Source organism: Pogona vitticeps, chromosome 5 (genome assembly GCF_051106095.1).
Source record: "Pogona vitticeps strain Pit_001003342236 chromosome 5, PviZW2.1, whole genome shotgun sequence".
In the NCBI taxonomy this organism is placed as follows: Eukaryota; Metazoa; Chordata; class Lepidosauria; order Squamata; family Agamidae; genus Pogona; species Pogona vitticeps.
The window spans coordinates 194,525,847-194,546,308 of record NC_135787.1 but is presented as its reverse complement, the minus strand read 5'-3'; the positions used below and the strand labels follow the sequence as shown (position 1 = coordinate 194,546,308).

The following is a 20,462-nucleotide window of genomic DNA, read 5'->3' as shown; positions in this document are numbered from 1 at the left end:
TTGGCTCTCCTTCCGCAAGCAGGCAAAGAAGACCTTTCTCTCCCGGCAAGCCTTCCCTCTGGTTGCCTGAGTGGGTTGTTTTTTTAAAAAAAAGATGGTTGCATCTCGCTGCTTTGAATGTGTTTTGGTGTTGCTTATGTTTTCTGTATAGTAACTGCTTGATCCTTTCCAGTGTCTGTACCCTCCCTGTAGTTAGTATCTCTACACGGTCTTTTAATGATAGAAGCTGCTCTGGATCCTTTCAAGGAGGAAGGTGGAGTAAAAATACTTTTAACAGCAACAGCATCCACGCAAGGACCAGGGCAAAGGCACAACGCTTTATTTTCAGAAACAGAGAGAGAACTGAAGGATAACTGAGCCGTTTTTCCTAAGCCACAACTTCTGCACGATTAACGGGAGGGAGGAGTTTGGAAGCGAGAGGACGGCGCCCTTGCCGTGCAAAGCGTGCGGGTGAACGAGAGAGGGAGGAAGCCGGAGAAGAACTCGGAGAGCATTTCTTTCTTTCTTTCTTTCTTTCTTTCTTTCTTTCTTTCTTTCTTTCTTTCTTTCTTTCTTTCTTGGAGCAGGGAAGTGTCTCCAACTCGGAGGGGAGGGCTAACCAAACTGCCCCCCCTCTTGTGTCCCCTCAGAGGTCCCGGCGTGGTGGTGGGCCCCCTTCATCTTCTGGGGCCCTTCGCCCACCTCTCCTCCCTCGGCTCCAGACACCTCCTGGCCTCAAGGAAGCGGTAGACTTCCTCGGCTCGGTCTCTCTCCGCGTTCCTCTGGAAACTCCTGGCCAGGTCCTTCAGGCGTCCGACCAGCTGCTTCTGCTCCAAGGGATGGTCCCCAGGGACCCTCAAGCCCGCCATGTACGCCTTCAGCGCCTCCTGCTCCCGCCCCTTCTGCTGATGAAGGAAATCTCCCCAGTGCAGGTAGATGGCCTGCTGGCAACGCTTGCTGACCGTGGGCAGCTTCTCCATCAGGTTCAGATAAATCTCTTCCTCGTAAGCCGGGGACTTTTCTCCGTACGCTCTGGCCAACTTCAGCCTGGAATACACGGATTCGGGGCATGCTTCCAGAGACCGTTTGAAGCTCTCTGCCGCCTGGGCCGCGACCTCTCCTCGGTTTTCCGGCCGCATCCTCTCCAGCACCCGCAGATAGCACACGCCGAGGTCGTAGTGAGGGAGGTCGTAGCCGGGATCCAGGGCGACGGCCTGCTTCAGGATGGAAATGGACCAAGAGAGGGGCTGACGCTGGGAAAACTTGGCGGCCAGCCGCAGGACCTCCGGGTTGGAGCTGTGCCGGACCACGTTGTCCACCAGATGTTTCGCTCTCTCTGGGTCTGTCTGTTCAAGTGCCGTAGCCAAATACACTTCCACATCCGCATTCTGGGGCTGGGAAACGAGGACCTGCTCCAGCAAGCTTTGGGCCTCTTCCCGAAGGTCTTCTCTCCACGAATGAGTCCAGCAGGCATAAACGGAGGTGGCCAGGCCGGCCCGGAATTCTTCGTCGGCCTCTGCGCCTTCCAGAGCCCTCTGGAAACATTTTCTGGCCTCTTCTCCGTTCCGGAAGCCCCCGGCCAAGAGGGACCAGCCTTTCTGGGCCTCCACTTCGGGGATCGCGGCCGAGTAAGGCTGCGGGCTGGCCAGGGACTGGCAGATCTCACGGATCCGGCCCAGGTAGCGCTCCACCATCTCGTAATTGCTCAAGTGGTAATAAACCCAGGCGTAGTTCCCGTAAGTCACCAGGACCTGGCGGGAGAAGTCGGAGGGGTGCTCTTCCTTCAGGGCCTCTTCTGCGTCTCGGAGGGTCCCCAGAGCCTCCTTGTCCTGCCCTTCCAGGTGTTGCAGGTATGCCCGCATGGCGAGGTAGACGCCCCGGTTACGGTACCCGGTGTGCTTGATGCGCAGAGCCAGCGTCGTCAGGATGTGCATTACTTCCACCTTATCCTTGATCTCGAAGTCCCAGGTGAAATGGCACTGGAGGCTCTGGAGCTTCTCCCAGAGGGGTCGGCTGTGAGGGAAGGGAGAGAAAGCCTGCTAAGAGAGGAAGGGGCCTCCTCGGGAGGCGGCCAAGTCGCAGGTGGATCAGACGCACCTCAGCCAGTGCCTTCAACGCCCACCCGGGGAGAGGGCTCTCCGAGGAGGCAGGCAAGCCAGAGCCTTTCTCCCAGCAGATCCCTCTTAAGAGCGTGATCAGCAACCTTGCGTGCTGTTTTCGGGGCTGGGGGGCTGCGGGGGGTGGATGGTCTGTCTATCCAGAACTAATCAATCCTTCCTTTCAACTTCTGAAACTCAAGGAGAGCCCCTCCCTCTTTGCTGAGTGTTTTCTCTCTCTCTCTCTTTCTCTCTCTCTCTCCTGGATTCGTGGTACAGTAGCTGCTTCTCTGTTGTTGATCCGTTCAGTTGGTGGCTAAGCATGTGTGCAGTAAAGAAAGCAGTATTACCCAAGACTGTAATTTCAAGCAGAGATTCTCCCCCTTCCTTTCTCCTACAAATGTCTCAGCATTATTGAGACTTTAAGTGCCAGTTAATGAGAAAGGGGTGGACTATCTGGAGAACTTGTAGCTATGCTCCTCTCTATTTCTACTGCATAACAAGATAAAAAGAGAATTTAACCAGGAATGCCAAACTCTGCAATACTCTGCGGGGCCATTTTCCTGGGACACGGCATGGACTGAACCAGCTGTCGTCCTAGAGACCCAGGTCATGTCAGGCCTCTCCTTGGCGGCAAGACTCTTGGGGGTTGGCGCCTTTATTTATCCGCTCGGCCCTCCTCTGAGCACGCCGGTCTGCGGAAGTGGATTCTGATCACTAACATTGCACACACCTCTGCCAGACTTTCCCCCTCCTCGCTCTACCCCATATGCAATGATCCACTGGATCCCAGCAGGTGCCGATGCATTTCTCTGCCAGGGCTCTGACGTTTCGGATCCCGGCACTGAGCAGAGGGCATCTCTGCCCTCCACGGGGCAGGGCTGGATGGCCTCCCGGGGACCTCTTCCGACGCCACGGTCCAGGGCCGGTGCGCCCTCCCTGCCTGCCTGCCCCACTGTCCATCCTCCCTCCCCTTCCAAGGGGGATCTGCTTTTGCACTCAAGAAGCCACTTTGAGACCCTGGATGTCCCGGAGAGTGGCAGCCCCCCCCTCCGGGCTCGAGAAGCAGCCAGGGTCTTTAATACTCACCTGTCTTCCACCTGCAGACCCCCTCCTCCGGGCTTGGCATCGTAGAGGGCTGCTTCTTGCCCTCCTCCCGGTTCTCTCCCTCCCCCCCCCAAAAAAAAGACAGGACCGTAGACAGAAATCCTCCGAAACCGGAGTGACTCCGGCTCACCTCATTTTGCTCCGCTTCCCTCCTTCTCGGTGCGCCTCCTTGCCCCGGGGATGGCGGGGATGCGCTCCGGAGGAGAGATGCTCTTTTGGGGCAGCAGCAGCAGCAGCAAGAGCTCCGGGAGAGGATGATGATTCCTTCCCCGCGGCGGGACGGGCGGGGGCCGCGGCGCCGGTTTCGTTTCTGGAGAGGGAGCCTCGGGAAACGGAAAGCGAAACTCGGAAACTCGGAGGAGAGAGAGACCCGCTGGCCGCTTGCCGAGCGCCAGAGTTTGGAAACTGCTAGAAGACTTTGGGGGCTGAGACCCCCCCCCAAAAAGGCAGTTTTCCGCCCTCCGCCGGCTCGGTCCGGGGACGTCCAAGGCGGTCGGGTCTACAGGAGGGCCGACCCCGGGCGTTGGGCCGCCTGAGGTCCAAGGCAAGGGCTTTCCCGGGGGTCCCCCCCGCCTCCAATTCCAAGGCAGAAGGCCCGCGGAGGGGACGCCGCCCGGCATCCCCTGGGGAGGGTGGATCGCCCCCCCTCCCCACCAGGAGGACGGCCGCCCCCTCCGCCCCTGCGACTGCCTGAGGGCGGGGCCTCAGCGCTTGGAACGGTGGCGGCGTTTTAAAAGAAACGCGGCGCGTTACTCGCTACCGGGTGGCTCGCTTCCCTTCCGCCGCTCCCGCTGCGCGAGCGGTTTGTGGCGTAACGCGTTATTGCCCCGTTGTCGCTTCTCCTTTGGGCCGGATCCGAGGCTGGCCTGCACAAATATTTTCAAAAACAGAACAGATAAAAAATAAAAAATGCGCGCTTCCCTTGTCTTGAGAGACCACGGGAGAACGCGAGATAAAAATGCGGTAACAGGCCCTGGAAAAGTGGAGATCGGAAAGTAGTTCCACAGTGGAACTTGTTATTTGCTGCACTTAAAAGTAACTGTAACGGCTTCTTCCCTTGTTCAGTGCCACTGATGGCGTTCATCGTAAGGAGTTACTTCTGCTCTCTGGCTTGATGGAAAGGCCAGCTTTAAGTGAGGAGGAATTAAAGAACCTCATAATGAGGGTGAAAGAGGAGAGTGCAAAAATGGTCTGAAGCTCAACATAAAACAAGCTAAGATCATGGCCACTGGTCCCATCACCTCCTGGCAAATAGAAGTGGAAGATATGGAGGCAGTGACAGATTTTACTTTCTTGGTCTCTGATCACTGCAGATGGTGACAGCAGCCCCGAAATTAAAACACGCCTGCTTCTTGGGAGGAGAGTGATGACAAACCTAGATAGCATCTTAAAAAGCAGAGACCTAACTTTGCCGACAAAGGTCTGAATAGTCAAAGCTATGGTTTTTCCTGTAGTGATGTATGGAAGTGAGAGCTGGACCATAAAGAAAGCAGACCGCTGAAGAATTGATGCTTTTGAATTGTGGTGCTGGAGGAGGCTCTTGAGAGTCCCCTGGACTGCAAGGAGAACAAACCTATCCATTCTGAAGGAAATCAACCCTGAGTGCTCATTGGAAGGACAGATCCTGAAGCTGAGGCTCAAATATTTTTGCCATCTCATGAGAAGAGAAGACTCCCTGGAAAAGCCCCTGATGTTAGGAAAGTGTGAGGGCAAGAGGAGAAGGGGACGACAGCGGATGAGATGGTTGGACAGGGTCATTGAAGCGACCAAACATGAATTTGACACAACTCCAGGAGGCAGTGGAAGACAGGAGGGCCTGGCGTGCTCTGGTCCATGGGGTCAGGAAGAGTCGGACATGACTTAACGACTAAACAACAACAATGTTTTGTTGTATTTGAATCCATTTCTTCAGGTTCTACTCTCTGGAGTTACAGAAAACCAACATTATCTGTCTTCCACATGGCAACCCTGCAAATATTTGAAGGTAGCTGTGTTTGGAGATTTATTTACCACCTCACATACTCCCTGTACAGTAGTTTATTTGACTGGAAGGGACTTTCCTGGCCGGGGATGAATGTCTGTGCATCCAGTACTAACCAATTGTTCCTCCCAGACTTTGAATTCAAAGACAGCCCCACCTTTCTGCTGAGCTTTCTTTTTTTCCCTCCTTAGTCTGTTGGTGTCAGATGTTTGTTTGCTGTTGAACTGGTTGTTTGGTTACTGAGTGTGTGTGTGCAGTAAAGAAAGCAGCCTACAGAAGTCTGTAATTTCAAGCAACTATAAGTAAATAAATGTTTTTTTAATTCTTTCTCCTACAAATGACTCAGAGTGAATCAGTGAGACTTCAGTGCCGGTTAATTAGAAAGGGGTGGACGATCCGGGGGACTTGAAGCTCTTCTCCACTGTGGATCTCTGTACTTCTACTGCGTAGCAAAAGGAAGTTTTATTAGGAATTCAACAGCTCTCATGGTGTCTGGCACTACGACACGCTTGTCATACAGGTGAAGCCGCTAGGTAACAAACCAAGGGAACTCTCCTGACGAGATGACGCTTTCTGGATGACTTTTCCCAGAAACCTACAAGAGGCACAGCCTTTTGCCGTCTCAAAATCCTAGATTTTCCGCCACCTGGTTTGGAGTGGACGACTCTTGGGAATAAATCCCTCCATATAGCGCTTTGCATCCCCTCGCGCGCATGCACACACAACCTGCTCCATTTCCCATGAATAAATCTTTGGCTAGGTCTTTCCTGCCCGAAAATCCAGACAAAGCAGCAGGTGGTTCAGCCTCTTCTGAGGGGGAAGGGGGGGAGACACCAAAGATGTCACAGAGACATCAGAGGCAGTGAATTTGGGTTCTCCTCCTGAGTAGAAGCCACCGGCCCACCCTTCGGGAAGGCAATCCAGCAAATAACAACTCCAGTGTTCTGGTGAACTGTGAAGGAACTTTGATATACGGTGGACCCTCGACTTACGGGATTAAACAAGCCAGAGGAAATCCTTATTCGGTCGCTTGTTTATTCGCGAAACCCCTCCCTCCACCCTTGTGCAGCAATGACAGAAGATGACATTACTGTACTGTATTTGAATAAATGTAGATGGTTGTAGATGACAAAAATAAAACATCCCCTAAAAAATAAGCCCTAATGCGTATTTTGGAGCAAACATTAATGTAAGACCCTGTTTTATTTTAGGGGAAACACTGTATAAGATTGTTAAAATTAAAACTGAAACATTTTTGCAATGTTTGATTAAAAACAGGAATACTGGTGTCCATTTCAAAAGAGAGGCAGCACTTCAGGGTAAAATATTATAATATATATTATAGAGGTGCTTAATTTCTGAAGGTTTGCCAGAAGGACAGAAGGAGGGGGCAAACCAGGTCTCCCTCAAGCCCCTCTACCACATGGCCTCTGCACTCTGCACGTGCTCTAGCCCTCCCTCTTTGTGGCTAAAGGCATATGGGGGCATTCCAGACTTGGAGACCACCCGACAGTCTAAATTGTCGATTCCCCTGGAGACGAGAGATAAATACATGTCTGAAGGTCCTTCCGGGAATGAAAAAACGCCAGTTTTGCTCCTGCCGGCCAAGAGGACAGAGTTCAGTATCATTTATATCAGAGGGTGAGGCCCGGACGGAGTAAATTCCTGCTGGAGGGGGCTTGTGTTTGTTCGGGATAGTTTGTTTGTTTATTTATTCAATTCCATTTATGTCTTTATTTTAGCCACGAGGGAACTCTCACAAGGTTCTCTGCTGAAAATGGCCCTCTGGCGAAGGCTGCGTGGGGAGTCCGTAAGGGATCCGGGCCATTTCTGCCCTTTGTGCCGGTCTTTTCCTGGCGTAGGACCAGCGGGCAGCTCTCTCCCCATCTTTCCTGGGAGGGCCCGGAAGGGGGCCAGAAGCAGCTGGAAGCTGCTCAAGCCTTGGATGGATGCTGGTCTTCCCTGGATGGGATACGCCGATCCTGCTTAGACAGGAGACCCGTCCTTGAAGGCTTTTCGCACCCAGCTCCGAAGCGAGGCTTTCTCTGCTCAGATTAGTCCCTCTGCTTCGTGGGGGCCCTTCCGCTGCTGCGGGATGCCCGAAAGTCCTCTGCTGAGAGGCTCCTGCCCTGACATTTGCCTCTCTCCATCACGACCTCGCCTCTGAGGTACAGTGCTCCTGGACATGGAGGTTCTGTTTTATTGCCAAAGTGTTTCTTCTCCCCACAATAAGCTGCATTTTCTGTCTTAAGTGGGAGAGAGGCCTGTAACCCTAGGAGACCGCGGAGAAGCCCGTGTGGGGCAGCGAACCGCATGTCAGCCTAGGATTCCGGTGAGCTGGATTCAAATCCCCGCTTAGCCAGGGAACCCCTTGGGGTGGCGTTAGTCGTCAACGACGCCTCGAACGGCTCGCGTGCTTTGAAAACCAGATCTGGGTTGCCATAGGTGAGAAGTGAGGACAGAGCAGGCACAGACCCATAAAAGGGATCTAAAGGTGGGCCAAGGCAGAAGGGATCCCTTGAGAAAAAATAAAACATAAGCAAGGGTTTCTCTCCGCCCCTGCTGTCTTTGATCTCCCCCCCTCCTTCTCCCCAAACTCCTCTGCCCCCAAGGCCATTTTTTGCTGTATATCTGAGAAATATGGGACACCTCCTTCTCTCAAGCTGTCTTTGGCCAGCCTTAGGTGTGGGTGGGACCTGTCCTAAGGGCTAGCTAGCCCCTCTCACCTTGTTTTCCATGACAAGGTGAAGAATGCTCCCATTTGAAAGGGAGTGTTTTCCATAAAAATGGGAGGAATGTTAGTTCCTGGGGGGTGAGAGGTCCTGTCTCTCACTCCCCAAAACACACCATCCTAAAGTATGGGTGGGAACCCTGCTGCCTCCTGGATGTCGAAAGCATGCAGGAAGGATGAACCTGAGCTGGGGGTCGGCTGGTTTTGCCTCTTTTTGGAATTCTGTACGGGGGAAGCTCCCTCCACATCCCTGCCATTTCCTTTTGTCTCCTTTAATTTAATTTATTTCATTGGGATGTCATGTTTCTCCCATGGAAGGACCCCCCCTCCAGGCGGCTCACAAATCATTAAAAAGCCCACCAACTGGAGAAATGCACATGATACCTTGTTGCATTAAAAAAAGTAAGATGATTGCATGAAAAATAGTAACTATATTTTATTACAACAATTGCCATTTAAATATCACTATTAATATGATTACTTATGGTTGTTGTGGGTTTTATTGGGCTCTTTGGCCGTGTTCAAACACGGCCAAAGAGCCCGAAAAACCCACAACAACCATCAGATCCTGGCTGTGAAAGCCTTTGAGAATACAATATGATATTACAATATGATGATTACAATATGATTATTACAATATGATGAGAATACAACGTTCTTTAAGAACAGTAATGGGAGCACCCAGGATCCTCCCGTCAACACGGCCAGCGGCGACACTGGCTTGAGGATTTAGCCAGCCGTCGTCCGGAAAGTACAGTAACTTCCCGAAACTCTGGTCTTTTTCTACACCAGGGATGGACGGAGGTGGCCTTCCAGCTGGGGTTGGGAATTAAGCCCCACTGAGTTCACAAGGGTCGCACTAAGTGACCGGGCTGAGATCTTAAAGGTAGAGACAGTCATTGTGTTGTTGTTGTTGTTGCTACTGTATTATTATTATAAACACCAAACACAATCAAAATGATAAAACCATTGATTGGTATTATACCTTATACACCTTTTATCCTATAAGAACAACCAGAACCAGAACCAGAACCAGAACCAGAACCACATCATCATCATCATCATCATCATCATCATCATCATCATCATTATTATTATTATTATTATTATTATTATTATTAATTGCACAATAACAATAAGGATGTGGGCTGGGAATCCAGGAAAGCCAATCCAAGCCAGCGTGGGGGAAAGAAGGTCACGTGGTCCAGCCTCCCGGCTCGGCCTGTCCCGACTTCACCCGGCGGCCGGGAGGGGGCGCGCATCCTGTGTCGGGGACACCGCGCGACGCGGCTGCGCGACGGAAGCCCCTCCCCCTTCCCGCCCGAGGACCGCCTTCGCCTCCTTCGACCTCCGGCGGGCGACGACCCGAAGGGGAGCGGGGGAAGAGAGGAACTACGACTCCCATCTCGCCCTGCGAGGTCGCCCCGAGGGCTCGCGTGGCCTGCCGGGAGGGGTAGTCCTGGGTCCTCGGCCTGTGGGGCGACGGACTCGCTTTCCCAGCAGCCCCCTCTCTCTCTCCTCCTCTCTCCTCCTCCGGCGGCGGTGGGCGGGGCGTGCGCGGCGGAGGGGGCGGGGCCTTGTTGGCGGCGGCGGCGGCGGCGGTGCTGCTTCTGCTGCTTGTGCGGGTCTTGGACGGGCAGGCGGTCGGTCGGTCGGTCGGTCGCGCGGCGGGGCTCCGGCGTGGAGGGATCGGCGAGGATGTCGGTGCGCGTGGCGGCCCCTCCGCCGCCGGCCGTGGAGCTGAAGGAGCTGGGCGGCGGGGCCGGGCCGGGGGGGCCTTGCCCTTCCACGACCACCCCCTCCGCCTCTGCCGCCACCGCCGCCGCCTCTGCCGCTTCTTCTTCCCCGGCGCTCCCGTCCCCCGGCGACGGAGGGGCCCCGGCCCCGGCCCCGGCGAGAGCCCCTCAGGCCTCGGCCCTGAAGCGCAGCAGCGAGCCGCCGCCTTCCGCCTCTTCGTCCTCCGCCGCCGCCGCCGCCCCTCAGGCCCCTCAGCCGCCGCCCTCCTCCTCCTCCTCCTCCTCCCGGTTGTCCGGCCACGGAGGCGACCCCGGCCAGGCCGGCGGCGAGGCCTTGGTCAGCCCCGACGGGACCGTCACGGAGGCGCCGCGCACCGTCAAGAAGGTGAGGGGTGGGGTGGGTGTGTGTGTGTGTGTGTGTGTGTGAGTGAGGGGAGCCTTCCCCCAACACCCTCCCCCCCCTCACACACACATACACACAAAAAAAGAAACCCTTTCTCCCCCTCAGAAAGACCGCTTGCCCTTTTCGGACGACAACGCCCAGAATCCCCCTCCCTCTTGCCTCTAGCCGGGGATCATGGCTGTGGTAGTCCAAACACACACAGACACGACCCACAACACACAAACCGCACCGCCCCGACCCCAGTTCTTCCGAGTGTTGTCTTCGGCTGACTGACTGGAGGATGCTGGGCCTTGTAGTCCACAGCTCCCCCCCCCAAAAAGCCAAAGCGTGCCCAGCGTTTCCTCCTTTCGCCTTGGAGGGAGGGGGGACGCTCGACCCCTTCGAGCCCCTCTTTGCTCTCTCTCCCCCCCCAGCTTTTCTCCCAGGGGTCGGATCCTTTGCACATGGAGATCTCCCAAAGGATCCACTGCCTCCCCCTCTCCCGTGGGGTGCTTCCCCATTTTTCTTTGGGGGTGCTTCCCACCATGCAGATTCTCTTCCCCCCCAAATTCTCCTTTTCCCAGCCAGAAATCCCAAGGAAACAGGGGACGGGGTTATTATTAAAGACCCTTTTAATTAAAGACCCTTCCCTCTCTCCCTCCCCTCCCCACTTCTCCTTTTTCATAAGTGGACCAGACGGGGGGGGGGGAAGGTCCTGATTTACACAAGTGTAATCCCGGGGGGGGACAGTGAAGGCCGCAGCACTTTCCCCATCCCATGGGAGTCAAGCCAGTTCTTAGCCTGAAAGGCCCCTGTCTTTTGAGTTGCACGTGGTGGGTGGGGAGCTGTCATATAACAGGGAGATTCAAGGTGTGTGTATGAGTGTGTGCGCGTGCACACACGTGCCTGTTTCCCTGGGTTTGGGCCTCCTAGTTTACTCAGGAGGGTTCATGTTAAAACCCCTGTTTTTCTCCTTCCCCTCTTGCCGAGTTCGTCTTGGAGCAGAGAGTCCTCTGTGCTTGACGGAGCCTGGCTTTGATTTTCTCCCTCTCTAGAGAAATGACATCTTTTCTTTTAGCAGGCATGTTCTGAGTACGTGTTGAGGCCCTGATAACCCTCATGGGAAAGAGTTACTCTCCACCACCATCATCCCCTCATACCTTTTGAAGGGATGGCATGCCTTCCGGGAGGTGTGGGTCCAGAACCCCCATCCTCCTTTGCTTATCCTGGCCATTTTGTGTCATCTGGGCAGGTCCTTTAAGCCCAACACGTGGCTAGGTTGGGTGAAATCTGCTGGAAAGGTGCAATCCTGCTGATTCCTAGGTGCAGCCTTCCTGTCCAGTGTTCTCAGAGTCCGTGAAAGGCACAGACTCTGGTCAGAATTTGTGCCGCTCATCTGTCTCTTCCTTGCATTTTCATGGCCTTGTGCTTGTAGAAAGAAGTCAGAGCAGCTTATTTTCCAATTATGACTAGTACACACTCCTTCCCTTTTTTATGTTGCTTCTTATTTCCTTGAGATTCAAAGGTGATGGGTCAGTTTTTCTCCCCTTTCCTCCAGACTTATTTTAAATTTAAACTTTTATTTATTCCCTAAGGTTCTCCAAAATGCAGGCAGTGATGCAGATTCCTAATAGAAGTATTCAATCAGCAGCAGCCTTTATTTGAGCGAGTTAGTACAGATAAAATAAAGAAATGACCGGTAGCTTTTGTGTTTCACAGAATTCTTCCTCAGCTAGAATTTAGAATAAGGGAAAAAAATGAGGCTGGAAAGAGATGCTGCTGGTGTGAAAGAGTACGCTAGGGTTGGGTTGGCTTGTTATTTGTGCGTGTGTGTTTTGACATTTAACTGAAGAGGAGTCTGGTGAAACCGAAAACTTGGCTGTTGTTAGTGGCGTATTTTTCATTTAATCCAAATGGATGTGTAATGCCGTTTCCCATGACAACGATATGTTTTGCCAGCCAGTAAATGGTCGTGGAGTCAGATAGAGTTCTGCAGTGGCTGTGGAGGGCGAGGGTTGCCAAACACAGGGTACTCTTCCTTCTTGCCTCTCCCCCCCCCCCCAGATTTCAGTGTGGTGGCTCATTTTAGGGCTAAGAAAGGTTGCTTGTGTTGCTTCTGCTGGATTTGCAAAACCAGCCCTTTCTTTCTTGGACAAGGTAACAGAAGCAATGTACGAAATTGCAAATTGACACCCCCAGAATGTTCCCAGCTTCCCCGCATGAATAGCCAAGAGCGTACCCAGATGGCGGGTCTGGGTCACAGCTTACAGGGGAGGCAAAAGTACTGTAGAGGCCAAAGCCCTTGATGGGCTCCTTCTCTAGCAAGCACAACGAAGGGGCTGCGATCTAAGCTGGTCCTTTCTGACACACTCAAGGAGTGGAAGGACTCGGCTGGTGCCCGCCACGGAGGGTGAAGGTGTTCTCTAGCTGGGTGTGGGATGGGCCCACCCTGAGATTCCCAGACGCCTCTCCCCACATGGTCACCACCGAGTGCAGGATGAAACCGGCTTTGAGAATGCCCTGTCCTGGATCAGGGCAAGGCTCTTGTTAAGGAGTTCTGGTTAGGGGGTGTTCCTGGGTTGGGTGGACACGTCGTTTTATTGCTTTATTTTTAATCGACCTGTCTTTTTAAATCAACTGCCCTCCGGAAAGGCTGTGTTTTCCCTACCTGGTTTTCTATAGATTTTGTTTTTTATGGAAGCCGTGCTTTATTTACATGATGCTTGCACAATTACAGTACATAATTGTAAGGACTGGTTTGTAAACAAGTGTCTGAATAAATCTTTTAAACCTTAAGGGCTGGGAGAGTCTTTTGGTGGACAAATAAAAGCAGGACTTAATGAAGAGATAAAAATTGTCCGGTTTATATCAGGAGAGTACAGCCTTTTTTGAGAGTTGCCGGGCTGCTTGCTCCTTGGAGGGGGGCAAAGGGGGCAGAGCAGCCCGGATATTAATTACTCCTTGCAGGAGCAAGAAAGAACAAGCTGTATGAAGTCATCCGGAAATCGGGTGGGTGGGCGGGCGGGCGTGGGGAGAGATTTAGCAATTGGATATCAGATCTCCTGTGGGGCCGTCACTTAAGGCTTTTAGAGGCACATGTTATGCTGCACCCCCTACAGAACATGTGTCCTTGTCGGAAGCATGATTCTCTCTACACGTTGCAGTATAAGGAGCCACCCTTACATGGCAGACAGACACCGGTCTCACACAGGAGAGGGAGGTACAGACATGTGGTCTGATTCAAGAGGTACGATTATTCAGAGAAGGGAAAACACGGAAGTTAACCCCCCCCTAAAAAAAAAAGCACACTTCTCTTAAGACAGGCCTGTGAGTCCTGAAGAAACCCATTGGCCAAAAGGACTCCTGAGTGAAAAAAAAATGTGAAAAGTTCCAAAGGAAGGGAGAATAGGATGGCATAATTTAGAGGAAAATGAGGGTGGCTGGAAGGAGCATTTTGCATTACAGCATTTGAGTGTAGCCCCCTTTGGTGCTCTTTATTTCAAATATATCTGTCGGGACATGGAAGTGGAAGGGAGTTTGCCAAAATAGAAACATGTAAACATGTAGCCTGCAGTTAATTGCATATTAATCTGCCTGCAGTTAATTGCATATTAATCTGAATATATATTTCTTGTTTTGTAAATAATGATGAAATAATCTGGTATTTGGGTTACAAATTAGACTTTGGTGGCAAAGGTCACCTTGATATCAGATCCATCTAGCATCACTTGAGCATTGCGCAGCCCTGTAAAGACCAAGACATGTTATGGACCGCAGGCTATCGGAGATGCCTTGGCTGCAGTCCAGGAAAACTTATGCCAAATTTAATGTTAGTTTTCAAGCCGCCACAAGCCTCTGAGTTGTTGCAACAAGTTCACAGGTGTTCTCCCTGAAAACTATGCCCAGGATGTGGGTAAGCGCTTGACTATAAGCTGTCCATTTGGAAGTCCTAGGGAGATACTTAGAACGAACGCAGCTTAAATGAATTGTGGTGCTTTATTGGTGCTTTTGCTCTTTCTTCTTCTTTTTAACTGAATTGCTTCCAGATAAGTCAGGAAAAAAATGTTTCTTTGGCCTTAGAAGTTAGTAATTGTGATGTCACCTTTTAAAGACCTATTGTAGGGCCTTGGGTTACTAAGGGATGCAGACTAATATTTTAATTCAATACGCTGAACCCGTCTTGCTGAAGTTTGGCTGGCTGATCAAGGGACTTGATTGCCGTTGAAGGTCCCGGAAAGAAAACTTGTTAAGATTTGATTGCATATAGATTTGCAGTACTTGAAATTAGTTGCTAGTACCTCAGGCCTTATTGTGTCATCTGAGCTGCTGGTTTGAACAGGAAACTTTTTCTGTTTAATGCAGCCTGGAACAGTTAGTAACGTTGTGCTACTGACTGTGTTTCTATCTGGCTATATAATAAACTTCGTCACTTTTTATAAAATGTTGGTGCTTGCTTCTTTTTAAACAGAGTTCTCTGTGAGAAGGCTGAATCTCCTGCAGTAAATTAAATGATTGAAATGTTTTTTTTTGTTCCTCTTCTGTATCATTTGTGGTTGGATAATTAAGGCAATCAGAAGAATTATCCTCCTCTGGAGGAAGTTGTCTTTTGTTTCTCTGCATGAGCTGTGCCCCAAGAATTGGCTCTCAGCATAAGGCATAAATACACGGGAATATTGGTGGCTATCATCCGGGGACAGATAACTGCGAACGTCCAGACTCAAAGCTGCTTGCCAGAGTGTGCCTTGGCTTCCAGGTTGTGTCTCTGTGTTTGTGCTGCCGTGATTAAAAAATCGCAAAATGCCCACTCCCAAACTAATGAGGTTTATTAAATGTTATGAATATGACATGAGAAAAGGTAGTCTTTGGAAGTATTACTGTATTATTAAAACATACGTATGATCTCTCTCACAAAACTCAAGCCTTTGATTCTCCCTTAATGGCCAGCACAGGTAAAGTCTGAAAAATCAAATTTAATTCTTTCTAATATACTGTACAGTTAAAATAAGTTACAACACTAGAAGTGCTCTAATGATATAATAGCCCAAAGCTTTCTCAGAGCTGGAATACTGCCAATGTATTAATGATGCCTGGAAATGTGCTATTAAACTGCTAAGATGTAGAGGCAAAGAAGGACATCAGTATGGATGCATCATGTAACGGAGAGTGCCCCGTTAATCATAGAAGCGTAGAGCTGGAAAAGGTGACCTGGGGATGTCCTGTCTAATCCTCTGCTGATACGGGGCAACCCCAGCTAGACCATCCCTGACAGGCAGTCCTCCAGCTGGGGTTATTTAAAACCGCAGTTGTAGGAAAGTTGTCTGTCTCTGAGGCAGCTCATTCCATGGTGGAACAGCTCTTAGGAATGGTGACGCTTCCTTCTGTGAAGTCATTTAAAAGGTGTTCCTGTTGCATTTTAATCTGTCATCTAACAAAGACTTTCGAGGGAGGTAAAATTAAGAACTTACCAAGTTCCTTTGCAAGTAGGCGGGTTGCAAAAGAATCGCAAATGTGTAGTTTGGAAGAAGCAAACACTGCTCTGAGTTGGAGTGCGGAGGCACATGTTGCAGGGAAATTGGCGGGTGACACAAAATTGTGTGGAAGAGCTAAAACCCTGAAAGACAGAAACAACATAATGATCTGGATAGGCTGGAGCACTGGGTGGAAAACTATTCATTCATTCATTCATTCATTCATTCATTCATTCAATTTATACCCTGTCCACTTAGACCGAAGTCTACAACAGAATGAAATTTAACGGGGTTAAGTGCAGAGTCCTGCACCTAGGGGGGAAAAACATCAAACACACAATTACAAGATGGAGAATACCTGACTCAGCAATATTGCAAGTAAGAAGAATCTTGGAATTGTCATAAATCACAAGCTGAATATGAGCCAATGGTGTGAGGTGGCTACAAAAAAGGCTAATGCAATTTTAGACTGCATTAACACAAGTAGAGTCTCCAAATTCTGCAGGGTACTAGTCCCCCTCTTATTTGGCACTGGTTGGGCCTCATCTTGAGTCCTGTGTCGAGTTCTGGACACCACACTTCAAGAAGGACACCGACAAATTGGAACCAGTTCAGAGGAAGGAAACAAGGATGACACTTTTCAAATCCTTGGAAGGTAGTCATCCAGAGGGGGGTGGGGGACACGATCTGTTCTTGATCATCCCAGAGTGCAGGATATGTAATAAGGGGCTCAAGATACAGGAAGCTGGGTTTTGGCTGAATAACAGGAAAACTGGCTTAACTGTTAGAGCAGTACGACAATGGAACCAGTGACCTCATGGGGAGTTGGTGGGCTTTCCGACACTGGAAACATTCAAGGGAAAATTGGACATCTGTCAGACCTGCTTTGATTTGGGATCCCTGCCTTGAGCCAGAGGGTTGGACTAGATGGCCTTACAGGCCCCTTCCAACCTCATTATTCTATGATTCTATGAAGGACCTCCCAGAAGTCCTTTCAGTTTGGGATTTCTTTTCATTGTATGTTTGCTTTCTGCACATTTTCATTCTAATCTGTACGACAAATCGGTATCATGTTAATTTATCTACCTTCTCAGACTGAAACCCCACCTGCCCTTTCAGTTGTGTGGTTCAGCAACAGAAACCTGACTAGATATTATGAAAGGACTCTTCACTCATCAAGTAACAGCAAGCCCCAGGCAGTCTTTTAAAGATATTTATTTATTAGAAATGTTTTTACCCTCCCCTTTTCCTTAAAAGGCCCCAAAGCGGCTTACATCACTCAAAAGACAAAATTTAAAAGCTAAAAACACTAAGGATAGAAATATTTTAAAAAGAAATAAGTATTATATTAAAAACGGCAATTAAAATCAATACTAAAAACACATTTAACAGGACACAACGATCGGTTCAAATCCCTTTTCAGACAGCCAGTCCCTAAGGAACAGCCTGCTGGAATATCCAGTTGATTTTCAGGAGGCATCTCTGATGCATTTGAACATCATTGCAAGTGCTTTGAAAAGAAACAGCTTTTCTTCTGAATGCCAGTAATGGGAATATAAAGATATTCAAAATGAGCAAAGGATTGGGAACGGATCCATCCTTAATATACATACCGTCAGAAAGGTTGTGAACTCCAAATAAACTGTTTTAGTGTGCATGTCTTCCGTTGCGCGGGCTGGAAGAATGCTGACAGTCCCAGGTACTTATCAATTAGAGACAACCTTTTTTCATGCACAAATAAAAACAAGGCTTGCTCTTTGCCCTCTTATTAACCTAATTTTCAGAACCTGTTGAATGTGCTACTTCTTCTCCCTTGCTTATGGCCTTTGCAACAGACACTGCGCCTGTCTTGTGAGGAGTTAATAGGACCGGATTTGAAAAACTGCGGATAACTGATTGTATAGTGTTCCATTTTTACTACTTAATACAGTAGTAAAAGCGTTCTAGCATAAAGCTCTGTGGACATGTGGTCTTCCTTTCTTAATGGAATGTCAGAAAGCATGAGAGAAGGAATTCAATTAACACCACAGATTAAGTCATTTAGGTTAACTTAAAATTTATGTTTCAGCAATGGTTTTATTTAATATGTACAGAATTCTGTGACTTCTTTTTGTCCAGTGTTTTGAAATACCTTGGCAGAGGGAGACAGGATTACTGCAGGCTTCTGAGTGGGGCAACCTACCAGGAGCACATTACACCACGGCTGAAGGAATTGCTGTGCCTGGCTCTTTGCGACCAGCCCAGGTTTATGGTTTTGTCATTCATTCATTCATTCATTCATTCATTCATTCATTCATTCATTCATTCATTCATTCATTCATTCATTCATTCAAAGATACCAGGCACAGTCAATCCAAATTATAAAAACATTGACTGCTATTATATAACAGATACAATTGTTAATCAAAAACCCTAAATATCTGTTAAATATCGGCGGAGTATATATACTGTTCCTAATACAGTATTGCCCTTTTTAAAAAGCTGTGATGGTGTGATTTCTGAGATCTACAACTGCTTACAATACTGTGGGAAATTTCTTGATATTGTTTCCAAAACCCTGAAGTGTGTTTCATTCACAAGCGAGATGTTTCGATGGCTAGGTCTCTATGTTGTGTTAATTTTCCCAATTCTTTATCTTCAGCTCTGGCATCCCCTGGAATTGCAATGTCAGTGATCCAGACAGATCAAAGAAGGACCCACTTGTTTGTCATTTCTGGCAGTCCAGGGTATGTGCAGGTTCTCCTCCAGCCCCATATTTCAAACAGGTCAGGTCCCCCCCCCCCCCCCAATTAGCTTTCTGAACTGTCCAGCTTTCACAACCGGACATGGTGATCGGAAATACTAGAGTGCGGAAGATCTTGGTCTCTGTCCCCAGTAACACATCCTTATTAGTTTATAAATTCATAAACAAATCTATTTGACAAATTCAGGAGGTATCTGCATTTTTTTTGTCTCATAGCTCCTTCTACCTGTATATAGGACTTCTCCTGCAGGCTTGAACCTCATTCCTATTTCATAAATGTTTTAAATGAATCTGCCTGTTTTATACTATCCGCTGTGTGTGTTGCATTGCTTGTTCGTGTATTCTATACATTTTTGTGTTGTTGTACGTAGCTTTGAATTTTTCCAGTCTGAACAGATTGTAATACAGTACTTGTAAATAATAAAGAAATAGGGCCGAGTTATTCAAGATTTTATAGACTGTTCAAAGAAATGAACATAGATATGAATTGATTTGTATTCCTGCATTGAGCCGTGGGTTGGACGCGATAGCCTTATAGGCACCTTCCAACTTTATTATTTTATGATTCTGTGATTCTATTATATGCTCTTTTTTGCTGAAAAACTGTGCTTTAAAGGGGATAAAAACTTCTGGGGCCCATGCTTAGTTGTTTTATGGATAGATGTGCCTTCTTGAATTAAATTGGTTGTCTCTGTACCTAAGACCTTCTGTCAAGATTTTGCCATTTTCCTATATGAGTAAAGTACTCCTGTTTTTAAGTCTAGGTTTATTGATGCTTTTAACCTAGTATCCTGTTTCCTCTGGTAGCCAGCTCTGTAAACAGCAGGAACATTAAGCTGTCCAGTGCAATGAAAACAGGGTATTGTAGTTTTCCAGCACATTTAATAGTTTGAAACCTTTCCAGGGAGAAAAGATAATGCGGTTGAGAGTCTGTTCTGTCTAGCAGCTGATGTGTCTTTCTTCCTGGGCTTATTAGAAGATTAGCTGTAGGAACACAAATGGAAGTACAGTGGGCCCTTGTCCATGCCTCTCTGCATTTCTGACAATTGGGTGCAGAGAAAAAAAAATAAACAAATCTGATCAAAACCAACTTAGATGAGATCTGCGGAAAGCGTGCAGACGTCTGCATAACTCAAGAAGACGACTTCTGATGTTTCCCCCCAAAAGATGGTGGGATGTGTGTTGGGGAGTAAAAATGAACCAAACAAACCTGCTGAATCTGATATTTTTTTCAAGCATTGGAAAATTTTCTGGTTCTGATTCCTCCCCCCCCCCCCGGGAGAGAACTCTTCTATCACAAGACTGATTGTATGCATGTTTGCTCGTACTGTATGCGTCACAGACTTCAGGGGGAATTTTTACCTAGGGTTGTAGTCTAAGCTTGGTATTGGAAGAAGGCACTTGAGACATTGACCTAACTAAAAATAGTTGGGCTTCTAGCTAGCAACGCAGTCCCCCCGTTTGCCAGATGCTTGAGCCTTCCAGGGGGTTACATGTTCATGGTTAGATGTTGCTCAGAGAGAAGGAAGCAATAAGCCTAGTGGACTTCTCAGTCATTTGTTTTAATTGCTTTGGGCATTTGCTTGTACATTCTGCTGGGATTTTAAAGCAAAGTAATAGCGATATTCCTGTTCTGTTGATTAGATTTAAATGATCCAGAATAATGAAGACCGGAAGCCACTCAAGTGATTCAGGTATTAATCCTGACTGTTTGGCTGAAAGTTCTTCTTCTCGAGATTTCCACATTATGCCTGTCCTTGAGATCTAGAGTTTTTCCTAGGAGTTTCCTTCTGTTTGAAGAACTTCACTTCACTCATCTCTGCTGAAGGTGTGTAGTTTCCCCCTGAAATCATCACAAGATGCAATCAGAACCGGTTCAGATCATTTCAAAGAGTTTATGTGCTCAGTTAATCAATAACATCTATCTCTGGTGCAAAGGAAAAATGTAGTCCTGAGGTCAGGGTGGGTGAGGAGGGACTTCCAAATATATGTTTGTTTCCCCATTAGTGGAAAGCATTTTTCCGGGTGGGTTACAACAGTAGAGAAAACATACAATACCAAATAATGATTAAACAAAAATTAAAACATTAATAAAATAAAAACAAGCAGCACCAAGAACCAAGACACCAAGGTAGACAAATATTCAGTAACAGTGGTATTAGAATAAGCTAAAGCTCTGTCTTCTGTGTCTGATCTATCTCGTCTGAGCAGACAGCATGGAAGAAAGAATATTTGAGAA

At 48.7% G+C, this 20,462-nt stretch overlaps 2 protein-coding genes across 2 annotated transcripts in view; one reads left to right on the top strand and one right to left on the bottom strand.

Annotated features, from left to right (window-relative positions):
- Window positions 1-297: 297 nt before the first annotated feature.
- Window positions 298-3,585, bottom strand: LOC110089399 (interferon-induced protein with tetratricopeptide repeats 5-like). Its single transcript, XM_020812444.3, has 2 exons — window positions 3,313-3,585; window positions 298-1,992 (listed from the first exon to the last, which is right to left on the bottom strand). The coding sequence occupies exons 1-2, from the start codon at window positions 3,315-3,317 to the stop codon at window positions 657-659; spliced, it is 1,341 nt and encodes a 446-aa protein (XP_020668103.3). The 5' UTR covers window positions 3,318-3,585; the 3' UTR covers window positions 298-656.
- A 5,907-nt stretch (window positions 3,586-9,492) lies between these two features.
- AHCYL2 (adenosylhomocysteinase like 2) overlaps window positions 9,493-20,462 on the top strand; it is a 96,722-nt gene continuing 85,752 nt past the window's right edge. Inside the window, exon 1 of the mRNA XM_073002436.2 lies at window positions 9,493-10,015. Within this exon, the coding sequence (XP_072858537.2) occupies window positions 9,593-10,015 (423 nt within the window). The 5' untranslated portion in view covers window positions 9,493-9,592. The remainder of the gene's footprint in view (window positions 10,016-20,462) is intronic.